Raw genomic sequence first — 22,112 nt, forward strand, 5'->3', positions numbered from 1 at the left:
CAGGAGCTAAGATGTGTGTTCACACATCACCAAGAGTAACAGGGACCGTGGAAGCACTGATAGAACATATGCCATAGAGACCTCCTCTCATGTTGCAGCAGCTTTTCCAATGCAAGTGTTTCGATTCCAGTTTTAAATCTGAAGTCCATGCTCTTCTCAGTTTCAGCTGCAGAAAATTCATAGGAGCCCCTCATCTTTCACTTCCTTATACACTGTGACAAGCGAAGCAAGCACAGCCCAAAGGCCAGAACCTTTCTACTCTCAAACCAGAAAGCATTTAAGATGGATATCAGTTTTTCTAAATGTATAACCTCAAGATTTTTAGGCCAGGACGATTCTTCTAGGGAGGGAATCTTAGCACTGCTGCAAAACAGTGTTTAGTGATTAGTCCAAAACAATTCCCCAATACTTAGTCCACAGTTATGGGTTTATAGGTAGATTTTTTTTTTTAATGCTACATCTTACATTTTAATACATACTACATTTTAATAATGCTACATCACAGTTTAATGCTACAGCAACCTGACCTAGTGGAATGTGTCCCTGCCCATAGCAGGGATTTGGAACAAGATGATCTTCAAGGTTCCTTCCAACCCAAACTATTCTATGATTCTATGTTCTTCTGACCTGTTAGGACGGTTATTAGGATGTTGCCATGGTACTTTTTCTAGTCTTTTACTCTACTTGATCACACTTATAAAGAATCTTTGAAAACCAAGACTAAAATCTGTTTTCCCTTTATTTAGCTTTTTGGCACTTATGCGGGATTACGACCCATTAGGTAAAATTTTATTCATTATAAATTATTTTTAGAAGAGAAATGGTTTAGATGATAGAGGCTTCAGAACCTCATTTATATATCCAAAGGGCAGTTCATTAAACAGTTTGGTGCAGTAAACAAATCTTTAGCCTTCCTGAAGAACAGGGCATCTGCATCATGCTACAGTTGTTCAGACTTCTGTAAAGCAAGGATTTGGTGCTGAACAAAGCAAGGAAACTGAAAAGCAATGATGAAAGCAGAAACTGGAGACCTTGACATATGATGCACAGGGTATGATTATGATGAGTCATAGGGTAAATGCAAGTCACTGAGTCCCAGATCCCTCTCATTTAACTTTAGGCACTTAAATGAGTGGGCTAATGTAGGAAACTGGGCTACCCCACTGGGCAATATAGAGATAAAAGAGAGCTGAAGTGCAGCCAGAATTACCATCTCCCTTTACTACATATAGAAGAAGTCCTGACTTTAAAGTTCATTGATGCTCCTAAGCTAGAGACCTCATTTGATTGCACAGTTACTCCCTTTTCCAGGCAACCCAGACTGGAATCCAGTTGTCTCCACTACAGCTTAAATGTCTCTTGCTGCAATTATGTCCATTCCTTCTTGTCCTTAACCCAGTACAGAACAGTTTATTCTTCTCTTCTTTGCAAGAACGTTTTACACTGCTACTGTGTCCCTTACTGATGGGTCCAGGGTAAACAAATCCGATTCTTTCAATCTTTCCACTGTAGCCACAGTGTCAAGTCCTCTGGTTGTTCTCACTGCTTGCTTTTGGGATTATGCCACTAGGCTCACATATTTCTAAAAGTTGGCATCCAAATCTGGACACAGGCATTGCCAGGAGACTAATGCCAGGCATTGATTTGCTACTTTATTTTCACTAGAGTAAAGGGATTATTTTATGGCTCGCATGTAACTCCTCTTTGTGAAGCTTGCATAACAGTGGTCACCACTCCCCAGAGACCTTAGAGTACGTCAGGATTATCAGACCTTTTCACTGAGAGAGAAAAAAGAGCCCTACCCCCTTAGTCCTACTTCCACAAGAACGTCTTTTCATGGTACAGTAACTAGTGCCAAGAGCAATAAAAGCAGGAAATGGGTATAAAAAGAAAAAGACAAGTTTGGTGGAATCAGTAGGCAGTAATTCCACAGGCCGAACACCAATGGAGATGCTGAAGTTGTGAGTTGCAGTTTGACCTTGCAACAGTTCTGGGTGCCACTAGGAAAGTCACTTAACCTGTCTGCCCCTTTGATACCCCTCCTCATTTTGACCTAACCATCCTGATTTAGGTCTGTAGGAAGGTGCCAGGTGCCAGATTCAGACATTCTCCCATCTCACTTAAACAGCCAGTCTCCACTGTCGTACAACTGATGGTAGCAACTGAGATAATAAGTTGAGAGCAATGGCAGCTGCTCAACCCAATCTCAAAAAATACATGAGTCTGTAATTTCAAAACTTGTTGAATGACAGCTACAGAGACCTGGGAAACAGCAAGATGCCCTGATAGTCATGTTGGGAACCTTCCTGTGCCTTCCAGAAATGCTTTTCATGGGTTTGAGACTCATCAGTCTGGGAACAAAAGCAATGCCCTATGATATGGCCTATAGACAGATGAACAGCAAATACACAAAGCAATGAGGAAGGCAAAGAGTCCATAGGCAGCCTGTGGCCTGAAATGTGTTTGCATAAACAAACTCTTTGAATCACTATGAATAATTAATGTGTAAATATCCCTAATCTCATTCCTGGGTAGTCTGCAGAATAAAGGGATAAATAAATCATAAGGAACAAGGTGTTTGCTGAGTAACAATAGCTAAGTTGACCGCAAGCTTAGCAGTTTCAAATTTTGAAGCTGTGGCGAGTAGCCTGTGGTTACTGTCCAGAACAGCTTGAATGTAGAGGTGTCTCAATAACAGTTTTGCTATTTAAAACAGTAATAATATTTTATCTACAGGAGACCTTTTAGATGGGGACTGTGAAGTCATTCACAGCTACTCAGCTTCACAAAAGCCCAGTGAGGACAGAGTGAGTGTTTATTAGATGCAATTATGGCATTGTTACTAATGCATTACCAATTTAAAGGCAGGTGTAAGTTTTTGTTTCTCAGCTACAAGGGAATTATATGCATTAAGTATAACAGCCAATAGAGAAAACTTCTTTTAGAAACTCCATTTTTGTCCAAAGGCATTGTATATAAGCAGCAGGGATACCAAGAATTTCTTGCAGGTGTCATTTATGTCACATGGTCATAAGTTAATTTAGCTTGAATCCACAGTGAGGTATTTGTATTATTAAATGTCTTGCTGATTGAAGAGGAGGAGGGAAAGAGAGGTTGAGTTAAGCTGAAATCAAAATTAGATTCTTACAATGAAAACTGAGATAAAATCCAAGAATTCCTTTGCTTCATCAGGCTCTGAACAAAACTAGAGAAGCAGAGGCCAGGCAGAGCTGCATTAAATGCCCCTAATAAAGCTCCAGCAAGGTCACCACAACTGTGGTGATTCACCCACTGTGACTGGCCACCCCTCTATCTCCATCATTTTTAATCAAAAAGATACAATATCTACAACTTGGACAATTTTTCTGAGCACAAAAATGGGTAGAATGGCTAAGGTAGCAAATTCAGTGATCTGTGGTCAAAGGCACATTTTGTTCTGCTTGGGACACAAAAAAGCATCATGCTGAGGAAGTTACAGTAATGCTGCATCCTTCCTCTTTCATAGAAGAATTTAAACTAATTACAGCTTGAGGAATCCAACAAGAAAGTTTTGTAATTTTCAGAGAGGGTGTTTACTGATGACCTAATTCTGCAAGGGGCTAAGTACTCTCCAACCTTCCCCTTATCCCTGGGAATCTGATCCAGCACTTCCAGGCTAGATCAGAAACTTTCTTCTGTAATTGCTTTGGTTTTAAGACATTAAAATTAACCATATTACTTCACCAATGTTGCAGAGGGGTGTAGGCACCAGTGCAGGAAGACCAGGTCCAGGTTGACATGTGAGGCTCTGGGAACAAGCTTCACCATCTCTGAAGGAGCCCAGAAGATTTTGGTGAATGCATCACCAGTACAGCTTATCAGGAAAGGTGTATGGATGGACTGGAGCTGCCAAGGCTGAACTGACATGTAACTCCTGCTCTGTTGTTCCAGAGCCTATGGAGTCCATAACAGAGAGAGAAAATCACATACAATTTTGTGAGCAAAGCCTACAGTCAGACAAGATAATTGTCAGACTCCAATGCCAACACACGACAGAGTTTTAAATGCAGGAGACTAATTGAGCTCAAAAAATACTTTGGGATAAGTTAGGATGAAAAGACAAACATTGAGACCAAAGCCAGACCCAGGGGCACTTCAGCTCTGATTCTAGTTACATCTGTGCTTTAAGACTACAATCATTTTACTGAAAGACTTAGCTATAAAGCTTTAAATTCTGGCCAGATTTTCCAAAGCACAGAGAACATTATCTGGTTTACCTGGTTTATCTGGTTTACCTCCAGAAAACTGGGGAATGCTGAGTACTTCACCTTCTCATCCCAGGTATGTGGTGCTAAATAGAGACTGAAGAGATGCTTCCAATGGATGGTATCTAAAGAGAGGGTTTCCCATTAGAGATCTGCTGTTACCTGCAGAGCCAGCATATCATAATTTAATTTGTCATTACAAATAGATAAGCAACCTCCTGAACAGTGAGGCAATTTATCATTATCCTGCCACAATTTTATGCTAGATAGAAAGGCAGCAATTCCTGCTTACAAAAATCTGAGGCAAGGCTTGCTATTCTCCTTAACAAAAAAAAAAAAAAGGCTTAAGTTGTTTTAAAAGATATTAAGGCAACATATAATGACTGCCATTTAGATAAAGCCTATCACTGAACATTATGAACTGCTTGAAAGACAGGTTCAAAAAATAAAATTTGCAACTCAGCATCCCCCGAAAGCTTCAAAAGGCCCTGCTACTGCCAACAAAAAGGAATAACGATTCAACTTTTTTCCATGTTGTGACACAGTCCCAGCTATTCAGAGCTCTTTCCCAGGGTACTGCCCTAAGCATGAACTGCAATTAACTTCTTTTGCTTAAAAAAATAATCCAGAATACATTTTTTCCCAGCAGGAGCCCTAGATAATTTCCCTACAAAATCCAAAGCCTCAGTTCCACACCTGAAGACACTCAGCCAAAAAAACTGGGCTGCCCAAACGTCAATCCTGGTTCCTCTCCAAACCATCTGTATTAGTCTTTTTACACATTCCAGCCATTAGCTTACACACTTTAGTCCTCCAGGGTGTGAAGGGGAAAGAAATGGTGTTTTGACATCACTAACGGGCATGTTGCTTGACACCAAAACACTGTCCCCATGCTTGTTCACTGCACCTCACATCCACACCTCAGGAGGTGCATGTAAATGATTAGCTTTTTGTTCCAATTAAAATGTGAGATGATATTTCCCATCCTACAGATGGGCAACCTTTGGGATGGAGAAATAAAGCAGCTTTCTGCAGCCAGTGTGCAGTGAGGCAGGAATAGAGTAAAATCTCAGAGGACTGCCAGTCATCACTCCTCTGCTCTGATCTTGCACTACAATCTCCCTGTATAAACAAAGTCTCTGGCTACCACTGTGTTTTCTGGCCTGATGTAAAATGTTTCACCACCCTGCTCTAAGGAATCAATGATGCTTAAAAAAGAGGCAGTCTTGGTCAGGCTTTTCTCACAGTGAGACTTCTCTGTGGAAGGAGTCTGGATGTCAAGAAAGTATAGGGAGATGCAGACAAAGAGATCAAACTGAGCAATTAAAATCAATTCTTAGTTATAATTTGGATTTATGAGTGCATTATCATTGCTCCAGATTGCTATTTGTTCAGATTGTAAATAAGATGCTTCTGTCAAATAATTATGGGGATTTAATTTACAAAAACTGCATTAATAGCAGAAAGAACACAGCTTCCAGTAACACCAAGCCTGGTTTGTTCTTAGCAAAGTTTGAACGATGCTTTTGCCCAAAAAGAATGAATTCCTGCAGGGTGAATGGCAACACAATGGTAAAAGCACACTCTGAACTGGGACATCAGTCAACAGCTCAGTCAGCAACAGCAAGTTTAGATCATGCAGATGTCAATGAGAAAGGAGAAATAAGAATTTCTTCTGAGTGAGACACTTAAAGGTCAAAATGCAGACCTCCTCTAAGAGGTACAGAGTGAGACTAGGGGAGGGAACGTTGAAAATTATCACCTAGACAGAGCCAGCTCTTTAACCATCATACATTGATATAATTCCTTTTGAATTAGGCTTATGTATGACAAATAAATACACTTGGCATGCACCAGAAGTTTTATTCTCAGTACAAATAACCTCTGCATGTACAAGGCCAAGCCTCACTTCCGAAAGGGACACATTTCCAGAGTTCCTTCCTTCATTCATCTCAGTCCAGGACCCTACATTTTTTTAAAGTTGTGGGTAGGATTACAAAATGCACCACAATTCTCACTAAACACAGGAAAATAACAGAGATCTGGCCTCAGATCTACAGAGGAAATCAGAGGTTCTTCAAAATCTGGGCACTTCTAAAGGGCATTGGGATAAAAAAAAAATAAATAAAAAAGAGTCCTCCATCCATTCTGGGGGAATTGAATGAATTTGAACTCACTGATCAAACTCTGTTTTCCTGAGGTTTGACTTCTAGCAAGAACACAACAGAGATTTCAGGAGACAAGGAAGCCTTTGTCTTGGCTGGTCCTCAGCATCTTTTAACTCAGTGTATGAAACAGAGAGATGGAAAGAGAGATATTACATTTCTCTCTTTGATCACCTGGGGGGAATTAATGAATCAGTATGCTTGTAAGAGGGTCTCCTGATGGAAAAAAAAATTTTTCCTTTCCAGTACTTAAAGGGAGCCTACAGGAAAGCTGGGAAGGAGATTTTTATCCGGGAGTGCAGGGATAGGATGAGGGGAAAACAGTTTTAAGCTGAAATAAGGGAGATTTAGACTGGATATTAGGAAGAAATGTTTTCCTGCGAGCGTGGGGGAGGCACTGGCCCAGGTTGCCCAGAGCAGTGGTGGCTGGAGGTGTTCAAGGCCAGGTTGGATGAGGCTGTGAGCAGCCTGGTGCAGTGGGAGGCATCCCTGCCCAGGGCAGGGGGCTGGAACTTGATGGGCTTTAAGGTTCCTTCCAACCCAAACCATTCTATGATTCTGTGGTTTTACGATTCTAAACAAGGGCTGGGTTATTGTGGTGGTGCTTTCCAGACCATCAGGGTGTGGGTGCCCTTACTAGAACACACTACAACCTTGTGTACTTACGGTGTCACACGCACAGTGTCAGGGTGGAAAGTATGGGTGCTTCTGTTATTTAATATATTTGTTTTATGTTTTTGCTGCATTGTTTAACTAAAAGCAGCTATGTGCAGTATTTGGCGCACAGTCACTCGTAATCAAGAGATAATGTCAATGGAATTGCATGTTGTCACAGGATAACAGCCTCCCGCTGTTGCTGAAACGCCAAACTGAAGCTGAGGCATTTATGGAAAATAAACGTCAAGTCAAAGCCAAGATATTTATTTTAAAAACAAGAGACATGGATGTTGTGGCAATGTTCCATCATGTCTCTATTTCTCTAATAACAAATGTCCAGTGTGAACAGAGATCAGTGACAGTTTCCTCCTGGGACAACACAGAAAGAGTGAAGCCTGATCGTTTCACATGAAGACTTGCAGAGTTGTTTCTCATCTGCTTTCCTTGACTTCAGGTTTTAGGCAAACTGTCCAGGTAACCAACACAGAATGGTTTCTCAGATATATGCTAAGTTTACAAAGGGAGTTAGGAGGACAGCAGGAAGAAAAAGAGACAGCAAATTCGTATTTAACCTGGGTTTGCACAGATCTTTTTCTTCAAAGAAAGAATGACAATAACACTGAGATCAGTGGGAGGCCTCCTAGACATATTATGTTAATTACGGTGGTGCCCGAATTTGATAAGCATGACTGGACCAAGGCTGGACAAGGAAGACAAGATCCTTTCGGCTCATAAGCGGCATCACCGGCAGCCTTTGCTCTTGGCAGGCAACTGCTCACCCCAGCTGCTGGCCCACAGGAAATTTCTGCTCTGTCCATGCCAGCCTCACAGCCTCAGAGAAACTGCTCCTTCACTTTATTTCTCCAGTAAATCTTCCTTAAATCCAGCTGGTTACCCAGTAACAAAGACAACAGAGTTTATTTTGCTTTGTACGTGGAAAACAGAAGGTTACTTGTAAGACCCAAGTTGCTGAGATATAGTAAGAAACCATGTCCAAGCTAAAGTTAGACATGATGAAATCTGATTCAAAGTTGAGAACTAGAGTTTCGTCAAGCCTAACTATAAAGGACTGAGTGAGGAGACATCCCCTGCAAATGAGGAGACGTACTCCTGGCAACTTAATGGGTTTGATGTCCTAAAAGCTCTTTCAGATCTTCATATCAAATTTTCCCTTTCATCACATTGCCATTCATTAAATCTCCTTGTATTCATCTAAATTATTCCTCTCCCGCCCAGACAATTTTCTCTACCTTCAACTATATTGAGAGATTATGTCTTTAACAAGCTAAAATTGCCTCTCCATTCTCCTCATCTCCTAAACCCTTCTTTAAAGGGTCATCACCTCTCTGCCAACATCATCCCACTCTAACCAACCTTTCAGGCCACGTAAGAGGGCCAAGACATGATACAGAGAGCTCAGAGCATCCCTGGATCTCCCAGGATGGTCTCCAGAGCAAGTCACTTACACATTCCAAGAATTCAGAGCTGGCAACAGCAAATCCACTGCTCCCAGTGTTGCCCCAGTCACTGAAACTGCGAAGGAAGGGGTTACTTCCCAGTGCTCAGCCCCATCCCAGTCCCTTGCCCCACTGCTGGTGTTGCTGACATCCCCAAGGGCAACCCCTTCTATGTAGATGCCTACACAGGCAACAGGGCCCTCGTCTTTGCAATCTGTTCTGCAGGGAGAGGGGCAAGAGGAGAAGCAGGAAGCTGTGCAAAGCATCTCAAAGGGCTGGGTTTAAAAATATACCTAGATAACCCACTTCAGTTCCTGAAATGTTGAAGCTTCACAGCTCATGCCAACAGGGTTCCTCAAATGCAATACATTTTGATCTTCATCGGATCTACCCATTGTCCTCTGTGCAACAAAAGAGTGATCTGTCCTAATAACTACTGAGAGTTTGGGCTTTTTTTTTTTAATGACTTTGAAGGGAAAAAATAAATAAGTTGCTTATTAAAAACTGTGATTGGCAGAGCAAGTAGAAAGAATTCATTTCTGTTCTGGAAGCTCTCCTTTTGACCTGATAACGTTAAATAATATGCAAACAAAGAGCTACACTAAAATCATGCTACAGATCTGTCTGAAATTCAAAAAAACAAGGAAATTTTGAGTTAAAGGCCATTTGCAAAAGGTGACGCTCTGAAAGAGGTTAAGCCTGCAGTGATTATTTGGCTGCTCTGTGCTCCAAGGGTCAGAGGAATGTTCTGTCCAGAAATTATAAATTGGCTTATTTTTAACTGTGGAGATGCATTGTTTCCCAAAGATATTCTGGCTTCAGCTCAGATCTGGCACTCCAGATTGATGATTATTGAACCAACAAAGATACTGGGAAGCAATGCGTGATTATGCGTCTTCTTGTTTACTGCACACTTGCTAGTAGTTTCCTTTATTTCTTTGACTTTTAAGCTTACAGTAGGGTGAGGAACTCCAAATGAAGATCTGATAGGACAGCTTAATAGGCAAACAGCCTATTGATTAGGTTATCATATTTATTAACTGTATAAGGATGCTATAGCAATAGTGGATCTGAACAGATGAAAGATGGATGATGCTCCAGGAATAGCAAGCAAAACAGCTACATGGTACTCCCAACAGTGCTTTCATCTTGGAAAAAAAGTATTGAAGTATTTATCAGAGTTTATCTGGCTGATTGATATCAGTATTTATCTGGCTGACTAAAAAGGACTAGGCACATTCACAAAATCCATCCGAGCATCTCTGCTGTGGAGGCTTCAGGGTGGTGATGCACCACAGAGCTTGTATGTACCTTAAGCGTTCCAGCTATATGTAGAAAACAAAAAATTGGTTCTACCCCAAATCTCCGCTACCCTAACCTGGTTTCAGGTTGTTATTTTTTTAAAATCTGTGTTACAGATACCAGTCCTGGACAAATATTCCTAGCCACAATCCTTCCACTTTTCATTCAGCATAAAGTCTCCCTCCGTTCTTGAAGATACTGTGCCTCCCACCCTTCCCACCGAAGAAGGTTGCACTTTGGTCCAGCAGATGATGAGTAGCAAAGCAAAGTCCACAGGAACACGAGGGAACAGTTTGCCAAGCAGCAGGTCCGTGCTGGTGTGTGGCTTTTAGTCCGGGTTAAAAAAACAGCGTGTAAATAAATAAATAAATCGCTCCTAGGTTGCAACCTTGTAAATCAAGTCTAAGCCTGGAAGGGATTTTTATGGTCCAGCTGGAACAGTGGAGCAGTCTTAGAAGAATAAATATGTATTGGGGGGGTTGGGGGGGCGGGGGCAAAAAAAATAGCTGTGCCTTCCTGTAGCTCCCAGGCTGCCGTGGGGACCATTTGGTGCTGCTGTATGACATGCTGATGATTAAAAAATTGGGAGAGGGGACTCAGTTCTCATTTACCCAACAGCTGGTTCACATTAGTTTAAGAGGTTTAAAAGAGGAGGAAAACTGTTAAATGCACCCAAGAGTAATCTTCTAGCTTTTGAGCCAAATAGAAGGCTGAGCAAGTAAATGAAAATCCATTCCAACTAGTTCCTAGCAGCAGGTTTCATGGAAGTGGAAGGGAGCCGGGCAGGGATTGCTTGGAATATGTTATCTGGGCATTACATCCCTGGGATGCATCATGTACTTTATTGCTCATTACCAAATAACAGAACTAATACTTGGAGCAGTCCCTAGATTTAGTGTAGTTTGGCCAGACTGGGTAAAAGCCACTGGCTGCATTTTAAACAGTCCTGAGAGATCTCTGAAGTAACAGAGGAAAGCCAGAAATGGGAGCTGGGACTTCCACCTCCTCCCAGCTCTGCAGAAGCTTGTTCTGGCAGGGCTGGGGAAGAGGAGCAAACAGGGCTCACAATGGGGTGAACCCATAGAGCAGACCCTGTACGGAGCTGGTAGAACCATCCCTTAAACCAGATTTTACACGGTGTCCTGTGGGGCTCTGGAGGTTCCCTGGGCTGAGGCAGGAGGCACTGCTGACATGGGGTTGTGTGTGGGGCTACCACAGTGGAGGCATCCCGTGGGAAGGTGCCCAGTGCTTTTTAATGCAGAACGATGCAGACACTCTTCGTATTTGATATTTTATGCTTTCCGGGTGTAAAGAGGGGGAGCACCTGCTCCACCAATTCACGCTGCTGTGCCAGGCAATGCGGGACAATGAAGGCACGTGAGGTATCTCTGGCATGAGACGTGCCTCCAGTACTTATGCCAACTTCCCAGGGATTCAGAGCCCACCTGCCTCGGGGCTGCGGGGACTGACTTTGGACTAGTGCCACAATGAATATTTGGGGTACCAATGGCCTAAATGCTGGATATGAGCTGGCAATGTGCACTTGCATCAAAAGGTGCAACCATATCCTGGGCTGCATCAGAAGAAGAGTGACCAGCAGGTCAAGGGAGGGGATTCTCTTTCTCTACTCTGCTCTCATGAGACCTCACCTGGAGTCCTGAATTCAGTTCTGGAGTCCTTGGCACAAGAAGGAGGCAGAGCAGGTCCAGAGGAGGCCACAAAGATGACCCAAGGGCTGGAGCACCTCCTGTATGAGGACAGGTTGAGAGAGTTGGGCTTGTTCAGCCTGGAGAAGGTTGTAGGGAGACTTAAAGGGAGCTACAGGAAAGATGGGGACAGACATTTTAGCAAGGGCTGTTGTGACTAGACAGGGAGTAATGGTTTTAAACTAAGGGAGGGTAGATTTAGGCTGGGTATAAGGAAGAAATTCTTTACGCTGAGGGTGGTGAAACACTGCACAGCTTGTCTAGGGAGGTGGTGGAGGCCCCATCCCTGAAAACGTTCAAGATCAGGTTCGATGGGACTCTGAGCAACCTGATCGAGTTAAAGATGTCCCTGCTCCTGGAGGAGGGTAGATGACCCGGGGTGTCTGTGCGCAATAGCCATGGGGCAGGGTGCAGGCAGAGCGCAGGCAAAGCAGAGCGAGGGGAACGAGAGGGGAACCGGCAGGGACGGGGGAGAAGTACGGGCAGGGGTATGGGAGGGGAAGGGGTACGGGCAGGGGAAGGAGGGGGGTAGGAGAGGGGTATGGGCAGGGATATGGGAGGGATAGAGCAGGGATATGGGAGGGATGTGGGAACGATACGGAAGGGTTATGGGCAAAGATATGGTCAGGGGTATGGAAGGAGTAGGTAGAGATACAGGCAGGGACACGGGAGGGGTACAGGCAGGAGTAAGTATGGGATACAGGAAGGGGACAGGACGGGGACGAGCAGGGGTACGGGAAGCGATACAGGCTGGGTACGGGAGCCGTAGAGGAGGGAGTACAGTAGTGGTACGGGAGGGAGACAGGAGGGGATGCAGGACGAGTGCGGGAGGGGTCCGACCTGGCTCAGGAGGGATACGGGTGGGGGCGCGGGAGGGGTCGGCAGGGGCACGGACGAGGGTCCCGCGAGGCGGGGGCGGGGCTTGGAGCTTCTCGCTGCCGATTGGCTGCGATAGCGTAGGGGGCGTGGCTTGACGGGCCGGCCCCCGCTGATGATTGGCTTCGGCTGTGGTGGGGGCGTGGCTTAGCGGCCCCGGCTTCTCATTGACTGCGGTCTCGGTGGGCGTGGCCTAGAGGCCTCGTGCTGCCGATTGGCTGCGGGCGCGGCGGGGCTCGGCTTCGCGTCCCCTTCCCGGCTTTCGATTGGCTGCTGGCTCGGCGGGGGCGTGGCTTAGCGGCCCCCCGCCGCCGACCGACCGCAGTCTAGGCGGGGCGCGGCTTAGCTCCCCCTCGCTGCCGATTGGCTGCGGCCGCGGCGGGGGCGTGTCCCCCCGGCCCCTCCCCGGCTGCCGATTGGCTGCGGCCGCGGCGGGGGCGGGGCCAGGCGCGCGCGCGGCGCGGGGCCATGCGGCAGCCCCGGGGCGGCGGCGGCGGCGGCGGCGGGAGCGGGAGCGGCGGGGCCGCCTTGGTGCCCGCGGCCCCGCGCAGCCATGGGCGAGGGCTGGCCCGACTGCGGCCCCCAGAACCGCTCGGCGGGAGGCGGCGGGGCCACGGCGGCGCCCCCCGGCAGCAGGCAGCTGCCCGGAGAGGCGGTGTCGCAGCAGTGGGCGGTGGGCATGAGCCTGCTGATGGCCGTGGTGGTGCTGCTCATCGTGGCCGGGAACGTGCTGGTGATCGCGGCCATCGGGCGCACGCAGCGGCTGCAGACGCTCACCAACCTCTTCATCACCTCGCTGGCCTGCGCCGACCTGGTGATGGGGCTGCTGGTGGTGCCCTTCGGGGCCACGCTGGTGGTGCGAGGCACCTGGCTCTGGGGGTCGTTCCTCTGTGAGTGCTGGACCTCCCTGGACGTGCTCTGCGTGACCGCCAGCATCGAGACCTTGTGCGTCATCGCCATCGACCGCTACCTGGCCATCACCTCGCCTTTCCGCTACCAGAGCCTCATGACCAAGGGTCGCGCCAAGGGCATCATCTGCACCGTCTGGGCCATCTCCGCGCTGGTCTCCTTCCTGCCCATCATGATGCACTGGTGGCGGGACGAGGACCCCCAGGCGCTGGAGTGCTACCAGGACCCGGGCTGCTGCGACTTTGTCACCAACAGGGCTTACGCCATCGCCTCATCCATCATTTCTTTCTACATCCCGCTCCTCATCATGATCTTTGTGTATCTCCGGGTGTACAGAGAGGCCAAGGAGCAGATTAGGAAGATCGATAAGTGCGAGGGACGGTTCTACAGCAGCCAGGAGCAGCCACAGCCGCCCCCTCACCCTCACCACCAGCCCATGCTCAGCAACGGCCGAGCCAGCAAGCGGAAGTCCTCTCGGATCATGGCCATGAAGGAGCAGAAAGCCCTCAAGACTTTGGGTATCATCATGGGGGTGTTCACCCTCTGCTGGCTCCCTTTCTTTCTGGTGAACATCGTCAACGTCTTCAACAGGGACTTGGTGCCAGACTGGCTCTTTCTTTTCTTCAACTGGCTGGGCTACGCCAACTCTGCTTTCAACCCCATCATCTACTGCCGCAGCCCTGACTTCCGTAAGGCCTTCAAGAGGCTGCTCTGCTGTCCCCGGAAAGGTGACCGGCAGCTGCAGGCCAGCCATGGGGAGCTGTCCCGGCTGCCCGGAGGCTTCATCAGCACGGTGGGCTCCCCAGATCGCAGCCTGGGAGGGACCTGGTCCGACTGCAACGGGGGCACACAGGGTGGCAGCGAGTCCAGCCTGGACGAGAGAAATAGCAAAACATCCGATTCGGAGTCCAAGGTATAAGGGGGATGTGGGGAGCTGCGTCGCACCCAGAGCAGGGGGAGAGGCAGGCAGGGATTGCTCTGCACCCCGGCAGCTGCCTGGCGGTGAGGCTGATGCCAAGCAAACCAGATCCCTGTCTTAGCGGGGAGAGAGAGCGGGTGTTTACTTAGGAATTAAAGCAGGTGAACTCGTGAACGACATACCTCATCGAAACTGCAGCAAACAGGAAACCCGCTGACCGGAGAACAAAGAAAATAAAGCAGCCCATCCCAAAGATAGCCAGCTTATATTTAGGAGAAGCGCTCTTGGAAGGGGCTGTGGCAGCAGCGCCCTTTGCTCGGGTGAGTTGCCCCAGGACCTGAGCGTGGGGCGCGGATGTTTGGCTGCCCGGTTCAGCTGCAGCCGTGATCCCAGCTGCCCCCTCCTTCACCCGGGGCTGTCGGACGCCCCAGTTCTCCTTTCCTTGTCTGGGGCTGTCAGGTACCACGGCTCACTTTCCCAAATCCAGGGCTGTTTGACACCCTGGGGCTGCCGGACACCGCAGCTCTCCTTCCTTTGCCCGTGGCTGTCAGATATCCCGATTCTCCTTCCCTTGCGCGGGGCTGTCAGACACTCTGTCTCTCTCCTTCCCTTGCCCATAGCTGTCGGACACCCCAACTCCCCTTTCTGGAGACTGTCAGATACCCTGGGACTTTCAGACACCCTGTGTCCCCTTCCCTTGCCCAGGGCTGTCAGTTATGCCGGGGCTGTCGGACACCCCAGATCTCCTTCCCTCACCCAGGGCTGTCGGACACCCCATCTCCTCTTCCCTCACCCTGGACTGTCAGACACCCCAGCTCCTCTTCCTTTACCCCAACACCCATCAGTTTGGGGGAGATGCGGGGTCCGCGCTTCAGGTGCTTTGGGCAGGGAGTACAGCCCCGCGGGCAGGATGCTTTCCGAGCAGAGTAGCTTTGCCCCCCTCATCCACAGAGTAGCGATGGAGACAAATAATGAGTAGCAAGGAGCACAGGCATATTTTGAAAGTGGGTAACAACACCCCAGCCCACACTCTCGTTCTTTTTCCCTCTGCATCAGCAAGAAGCGAGTTATTGTGCTTATCTCCTTCGGCCAGACGATAGCAGTCGGGCTGAGAAACTTCTACCTCAAACTGTGCATATTGTACAGGGGAATAAACGGACCGTGTTTATATTAAACAGCGTATTTACAGACCATTGGTAGTATTTTATGAAAAAGAAAAAGAGGCAGGGGGGCAAGGAGCCTTCTTGTGTCTTGTTCGTGGTAATTGCAGATGAACGGGGAGGGCGGGGGGGGGCGGGGAGAGTCCTGGCAACAACAACAATTTACTGCACATATTTTAAAGTGGCAACAAAGCAGGTTTTTGCACAGTGTTAAGAGTTATAAAGGTCTTTGAAGATGTTACTTGCACATACATACACGCACGCAAATTACAAATGAAATGAAAGTTTGAATAACACTGACCCTGAACCCGATCTCTGGTATTGCCTGACCTGTTATAGTTTTACTGAGAGAGTGACTTTTTAAATATTATTTTATGAAGGTACTGTAAATATATCCGTATTATAAATTAAAATATCTTAAGGGATTTTATTTTATTTTTATTTCCAAGTGCCCACATGGATCTGCTGTTATTTTAGCACTTGTGTGTCATTTCCATTTTCCTCTCTGTGTGTGTTTTATAACATATTTATACTCTGGTGCAATTTACTACTGTGTAAGTACTTGGTCTATGTGCAATAAATACCGTTGCAGCACAAGCAAGCGTGTCTCTGTAGGTTTTGGAACAATACCTACCTGTAATGGGAAGAACAGCATTTGTTTTTCTCCAAAGATGGCTCAGATTACCGATACAACTCTATCTAATGGCTTTTCCTGACACGGCATTGTAAAAAAAGTGTTTGAAACCCAATAAGGTTGTGTTCCTGTCGCACCAAACTCTGCTCACTTCCCTTGAAATTAGTGGCTAAAGACAAGGTGTTTCCAGTCTGATAATGAAAACACTTATTTTTCTGTAACTCTTCCTTTCTGGAATATATTCTTTTTTTTTGTTGTTTTTATGTTAGGAGTGTGTGGCTGGGGGTCAGGAGACCAGAATATTTAGGATTACAGAAGATGGTTGATTTTTAGGATTACAGAAGTTGGTTAATTTGAAAGCTAAAAATAGTCTCGAGCAGAAATAAATCTCCATAGGCAGTGCATGTAAATCCACCTCATGCTGGTCCCCTGGTGGGCCTGATCCTGCCTGAGCGAGGTGGGTGGCATGGACTCGGCAGGACCAGGTCTCAGTGCTGAGTGTGGAGCTCAGGGAGGACCCTGCCCAAAAAGGAGCTGGAGAAGACTCAACCCCATCAAGGGGAGACAGCAGCCAGGGGGCCAGTCAGAGACTGTAAAAAAGGAGTTAATGTGAGAGGCAATTGCTGGGGCGTAACTGGAGCAGGCTCAGACTCTGAGGTAGACTTAGACACTGCTAAAATCAGGGGCAACATCTTCTGTTGTCACTTGACGGAATAAAACTACCCAGTTTGTAGACTATAAAGTTAACGGTCGTGTGCAGCTTGGCTTTGCAGGAGTCTGCTGCCAATACTCACGTATTCCTTGGGGCCAGATCATGATAACTGCATGTTACAGTGTGGACTGATCCAAGTAAGCAGGTACCGTAAGCGAAAGGGCTGCAGATTTGTGTCTTTGGTCCAGAAGATTCTCATCCTTTATTGCTTTATGAAGGTACCCTGTATCCTTGTGGTTACGTAAAGTTTTTCATTGTTGTGATGAATTCATGGCAGATGGATAGAGCAACAAAAAGGCAGTACAGAATAAAAACAAAGCCATTTTTAGCTTTATTGGACTCAGAAGTCAAATTAGACTCAAAATTAGACTGAAATTAGAACTCAACTCCCAGGAAGAGCACTTCCCAAAGCGAGTTCTTTAGAGTGATGGCCAGTAGTTTGTTTTGGAAAGCAATTGTTCATTTATTTGTTTTAGAAATTAAGAATTTTTTCAATGTCTAAGGATGTGTTTTCAGGGGGAAAAAAGTGTTATGCTTTCTATGCAAGGACAAAATAAAGAGACCAGGAAAGTAATGCTTTTCCATTGATGCTACTGGGGTTCAATGTGAGCTGCAGTTAATGATGTCTCACTTAATAGTAGTGAAATGGGCTCCTTAAAATGCTGGGGTGATGCTGGATCAGGTGCTCGGTGAAGCAGGCTCTGCCACCAGATTATTATTATTCCTTTTTTTAATCTGTTTTTGTCTGTGATTCCAGCAAAGGCAACAGGATGAAAAGTGTGCATAGGACGGTGACATCTGAGCTGGGAGCTGAAGTGGCTGTTGAGCCCTCATCCTCACTAGAAGGTCCTGGGGATGGGCAGTGCTGCCTGCTGCATGGGCATTGCACACGTCTGACAGGCTGATGGACTCCAGGGGAACTCCAAGCTCCGCCAGGGGAGATTTAGGCTGGACATTAGGAAAAAATTCTTCACAGAAGGGGTCATTGGGCATTGGAACAGGCTACCCAGGGAGGTGGTTGAGTCACCTTCCCTGGAGGTGTTTAAGGCACGGGTGGATGAGGTGCTAAGGGGCATGGTTTAGTGTTTGATAGGAATGGTTGGACTCAATGATCCGGTGGGTCTCTTCCAACCTGGTTATTCTATGATTCTGTGATTCTATGACTTGGGTCTTGAGTCTCATAAAACAGTTCAAATACTTGATTTTAGACATCCAAACACTTGTGTACTTAGACTTTAAAAAGTGATTAAAGTTTTGGCTCAGGAAAGACCTTAAGTGAGAAATTTATGGCCAGAACTTGCTCAGCTTCTCTAGCTGAATAGCTGCTCTGGGTCATGCTTCCTCTGGGCAAGTGTAATGGCACAAAGAGGGTGAAAAGTAGGATGAGTTTTGCTTGTTGGCCTCTGTAGGGGCTGCTGTGTGAGCAAAGCTGCTTGTCTGCTGTTGAGTTGTGGCCAGTTAATGACCTGCTTGTGTGGAGGCTGGCGCATTGCGTCCTTTCATAGTCAGATAATCCACCTGGCGGTGTGGATGGTTGAGGCCAGTCCATCTTGTACGGTGTAAAAAAGACCATGGCACAGGAGCGATGCGGACATATGGCACACACGTGTGCGAGGAAGGGGAGGCTGCTGGCGAGCTGTCTGCCACGGATCACACTCAGAACAGCCTGTTCTCCGCGGAGAAGAAGGATACTCTGAAAAGTGTTATGGGGCAGCTGAAATACTCCGGAGGCAATGAGTCAAACAGTCAGGAATATTTTTTTCTGACAAAAACCAGACATGGATTAGCAATTGGAGCTGCTAGTCAGAACGTAGAGGTGGTAGGCATGCGGCTGCACACGTACGTGGGCAGGAAAGTAACAACAAAGAGCCGCAGGTCCACAGAAAGGGAGACACAGGTAGAACAGAAATCCACTCAGAGAAAATTATTTGTTGAGGGTGCCTGAGACTTCCACATCTTCCACAAGATGCCCGATTGTCAAAGGCGCCGCCTGCCCTCTAGGCAGTGTTTGTTCAGCACTTCTGAAAAGCAGACTGCATCTCTCCACGAGCTTAAATGGGGATATCTCAGGTAGAAAGCCTGGTTTCAGTATTGCATGTATTCAAGAAAGTAAAGGATGTTTCAGACACACAGTGAGCTATGGAAGTGCCTAGAGCAGGACCTCCCCACCCATGAGAGGGGCACAAAATCACTCCTGAAAATTCATTGTGCTTTGAGTCTGCGACCCTTAGCGCTAACTGGCTGTAGCTCCAAGCAGTAACTGATGAATGAATGAAACTGTGCAAAAAATGTGACTTCAAATGGGATCTGAACTGCATCCATGGCACACACAGCATTTGACAGCATCAGCTGGGTGTTTGCGATCAGCTGGTTCTTCTGCAAACGCTGCTTTCCCTTTTCGGTATGCACGTGTTTTCAAGTATAAGGACAACTTCTTTATCAGCCTGCTTTTTTTTCCTCCCTAAACCCTATCTGCAGTCAATGTTTTATTAATAACTTTTAAGTGGTTATTTTGAAAACCTTCCTTGTGCTGCTTACTTTCTTAATTTATTGTAATTTCCCATCCGGTGGAGTGCACTTATTTCCTTTATGTAATATATCAGCTGCAGGGCTGGAAATTGTGCAGCTATGAACTGAAAGAGCAGACTTTCTTGAGGCCAAATGCGGTCAGGCATCATTGCCACTGGGAGCAGAATTTGACCTGATAATCTAATCTTATACAAGAGAGTATCTGCAGAAAAGTAGTGTTAGCAGGAGTAAATGACCTCTGCTAATGAAGCTGGAGCAATTAGTCCTATTCAAAGCCGTCAAGAAAACGTTGACTGCTAAACAAGTTAACATTGGATAGCTCAAATAATGAGTGTTCTGTTTGCTGATGTGTGTTAGGTGATGTGTTGGGAAATAATTATCCTTTGACTAGCAGCCAGCTTTGTACTAATCAGAAAGAAAAAGTCATGTTCTGTTGGAAGGATTATACCTAAAAATAGTTCAGTTGCTACCACATCAACTCGTGGAATGAAGCAAATTCACAGAGACGTACACACCTTCTTAGCGTTTCACTTTTCGTCCTAAAACCTCATTGTTCGGCTGGAAGTTTCTGTTTGATCGTGTCAAAAGCACTAATATGATCTCCTGCAATAGCACTAAGCACGTTCCCCACCCGAGGAGCATTACCCTATGCACCACTGACTTCCTTTCAGTGCCTGCCAAACTCCTGAACTCCCAAGGGGGAAGTAAGGAGTCGTTCTTTTTATATAAACAATCATATAGAATATAAAATCAATGATATATGTGATAGTTGTCTCGCAGAAGAAAATTATACACTCTTTATTGGAGGTGTTTGTACACTCGCCCATCCATGAGGAGCAGCTGTGGTAACAGCAGGTGATTCATTCGCGTAATTCAGTAACTTCAGGTTGTCAAACTGTGCTGAAAAAAAAGTGACCGAGATGGGAAAAGGGTAAAAAAGGTGATGCTGGTGAGCAAATCCAGGCTTGTCATTGTAAACAGCAAAAACTGGGTTGTCTTTTGCTGTGGGTGTTGCCTTTTACTGGGAAATCTAACCACTTTGGAGAGGGATGCACCAGGCAGAGGTTAAGAGGGGTGCACAGTAAGACACATTACATGCAGGACCTTGCCACCAAAGGACTGGCAGCTGGAACATGCCCCAAACATCCTTAGAAGTTTTTCTTTCTCTTTTTGGGTAACAGCAGCAGACTAAAGCCCACCTGATCATCTTCTCAGCCAGCATGAAGCCCTGCAGCTCCCTAGCCACCCATGGCTCCCAAAACACATGCCTCTCCTTTACCATCTCTTCCTCCCCTCCCAGGGGCTCCAGGTTATGTCAAGTTTAGCCAGACCTGGAGCTTTTCCCTATCCCAGATCTGTCATCCTCTTGGGTGGTGCCAAACAGGAGGTGCCCCATAGCACCCTAGGGATGGCACTGCTGCAGGGTGGATGCACGGGTGCTGCAGGGTGCGTCCGCGTTACCTCGACCGTGCCGGGCGTGCTGGTGCAAGCTGCTGGCCACGCCGCTCCTCTGATTCACCACTCCATCCTGCAAACAACACCAGCAGCAGCATCGGGCCCGCTGAGCTGGAAATGGAAGACTGTTTGGGTTTGTTATATAAACTGGCCATTGGCTTCCTGGTTCACAAGACGTGACAGCTTGGTATGCATGTTCACTTCACAGACTCCCAGTTTGTATTCCTGCCTGCTCATCTCCCAGTTATTTTTTGTGGCAGTGTTTCCTTGCTCATCCTTAGCACCTAGTAGCATGAGTGTTTTGGTGCTGCCCTGGCAGTAGTCTGCATCCGTCTGTGAATGGTGCATGATGTTAGGCAGTGTCTGGGTTTGGTTGTACCCATTTGTTCCAGGTTTGATGCTTGGAGTTATTAGTACCAGCTGCGCCAAGGTGAAAAAGCACTGAACAAATAGGATATGAGTTCTGAAAATGATCCAAAGGCTGGAGCACCTTCTGCATCAGGACAGGCTGGGAGAGCTGGGCTTGTTCAGACTGGAGAAGAGAAGGCTCCAGGGAGACCTTATAGTGATCTCCCAGCATTTAGAGGGGGCCTATAGGAAAGATGGAGACAGACTTTTTAGCAAGATCCATTGTGACAGGACAAGGAGTGATGGTTTTACACTAAGGGAGGGGAGATTTAGACTGGATATAGGGAAGAAGTTAAAACACGGGCACAGGTTGCCCAGGGAGGTAGTGGAGACCTCATCCCTGGAAACATTCAAAGTCAGGTTGGATGGGGCTCTAAGCAACCTGATCGAGTTAAAGATGTCCCTGCTTCTGTAGCAGCATTGAACTGAATGACCTGGAAAGGTCCCTTCCAACCCAAAGCATTCTATGATTCTGCGATTACAGGTCCACAACCTGAACAAGAAAACAGATGCTTACCCAGACTTTTGCTATTGCCATGGTGAGCAGCACATCTCAGATGTAATGGTGTGCCTTTCCCTTCTGATCCTGTGTAATACACTGAATCCTGTTGTCCTTAATGAGATTAAATGAAGATTTTCTACTAGTTTGGTGCTCCAGCCATTAGCCACTGTTGTGCATCTCTAGGCAGTGATGTACATTTGCATGCCTGGCCCAGTGATACTCTCAAAGCCACAATATTTCAACTTATTCCTACCAAAATTATTTTGATAATTGGTCTTAAGTTCATTGGCCCAATACTTTCAAAGGCATATTTACATGTATACCCCAAAGAAGTAACCAGAGCCATTCAAGACCTCAAAATCTCAGCAGCTGCTCCAGTGTATAAATATTTCAGCTACCAAGGAGTCACTTTGCAGGGCCCCTGAGTGCTGCAGCCCCTTTGAGGCTGTCAGCTTCCCTCCCTCAAAATGGGACTGC

At 46.6% G+C, this 22,112-nt stretch overlaps 2 protein-coding genes across 2 annotated transcripts in view; both read left to right on the forward strand.

Moving 5' to 3' along the window:
- The window catches only part of NHLRC2 (NHL repeat containing 2), a 267,757-nt gene that overhangs the window by 87,719 nt on the left and 157,926 nt on the right, over window positions 1-22,112 (forward strand). The window lies entirely within an intron of this gene.
- ADRB1 (adrenoceptor beta 1) lies at window positions 12,885-15,992 on the forward strand. The gene has a single exon (XM_069863993.1). The coding sequence runs from the start codon at window positions 12,961-12,963 to the stop codon at window positions 14,233-14,235; it is 1,275 nt and encodes a 424-aa protein (XP_069720094.1). The 5' UTR covers window positions 12,885-12,960; the 3' UTR covers window positions 14,236-15,992.

Source organism: Phaenicophaeus curvirostris, chromosome 9, assembly GCF_032191515.1.
Source record: "Phaenicophaeus curvirostris isolate KB17595 chromosome 9, BPBGC_Pcur_1.0, whole genome shotgun sequence".
Lineage (NCBI taxonomy): Eukaryota > Metazoa > Chordata > Aves > Cuculiformes > Cuculidae > Phaenicophaeus > Phaenicophaeus curvirostris.

What these genes read in the sequence shown, in the direction of transcription:
- ADRB1 (XM_069863993.1), top strand. Translation starts at nt 12,961, where the DNA reads ATGGGCGAGGGCTGGCCCGACTGCGGCCCCCAGAACCGCTCGGCGGGA.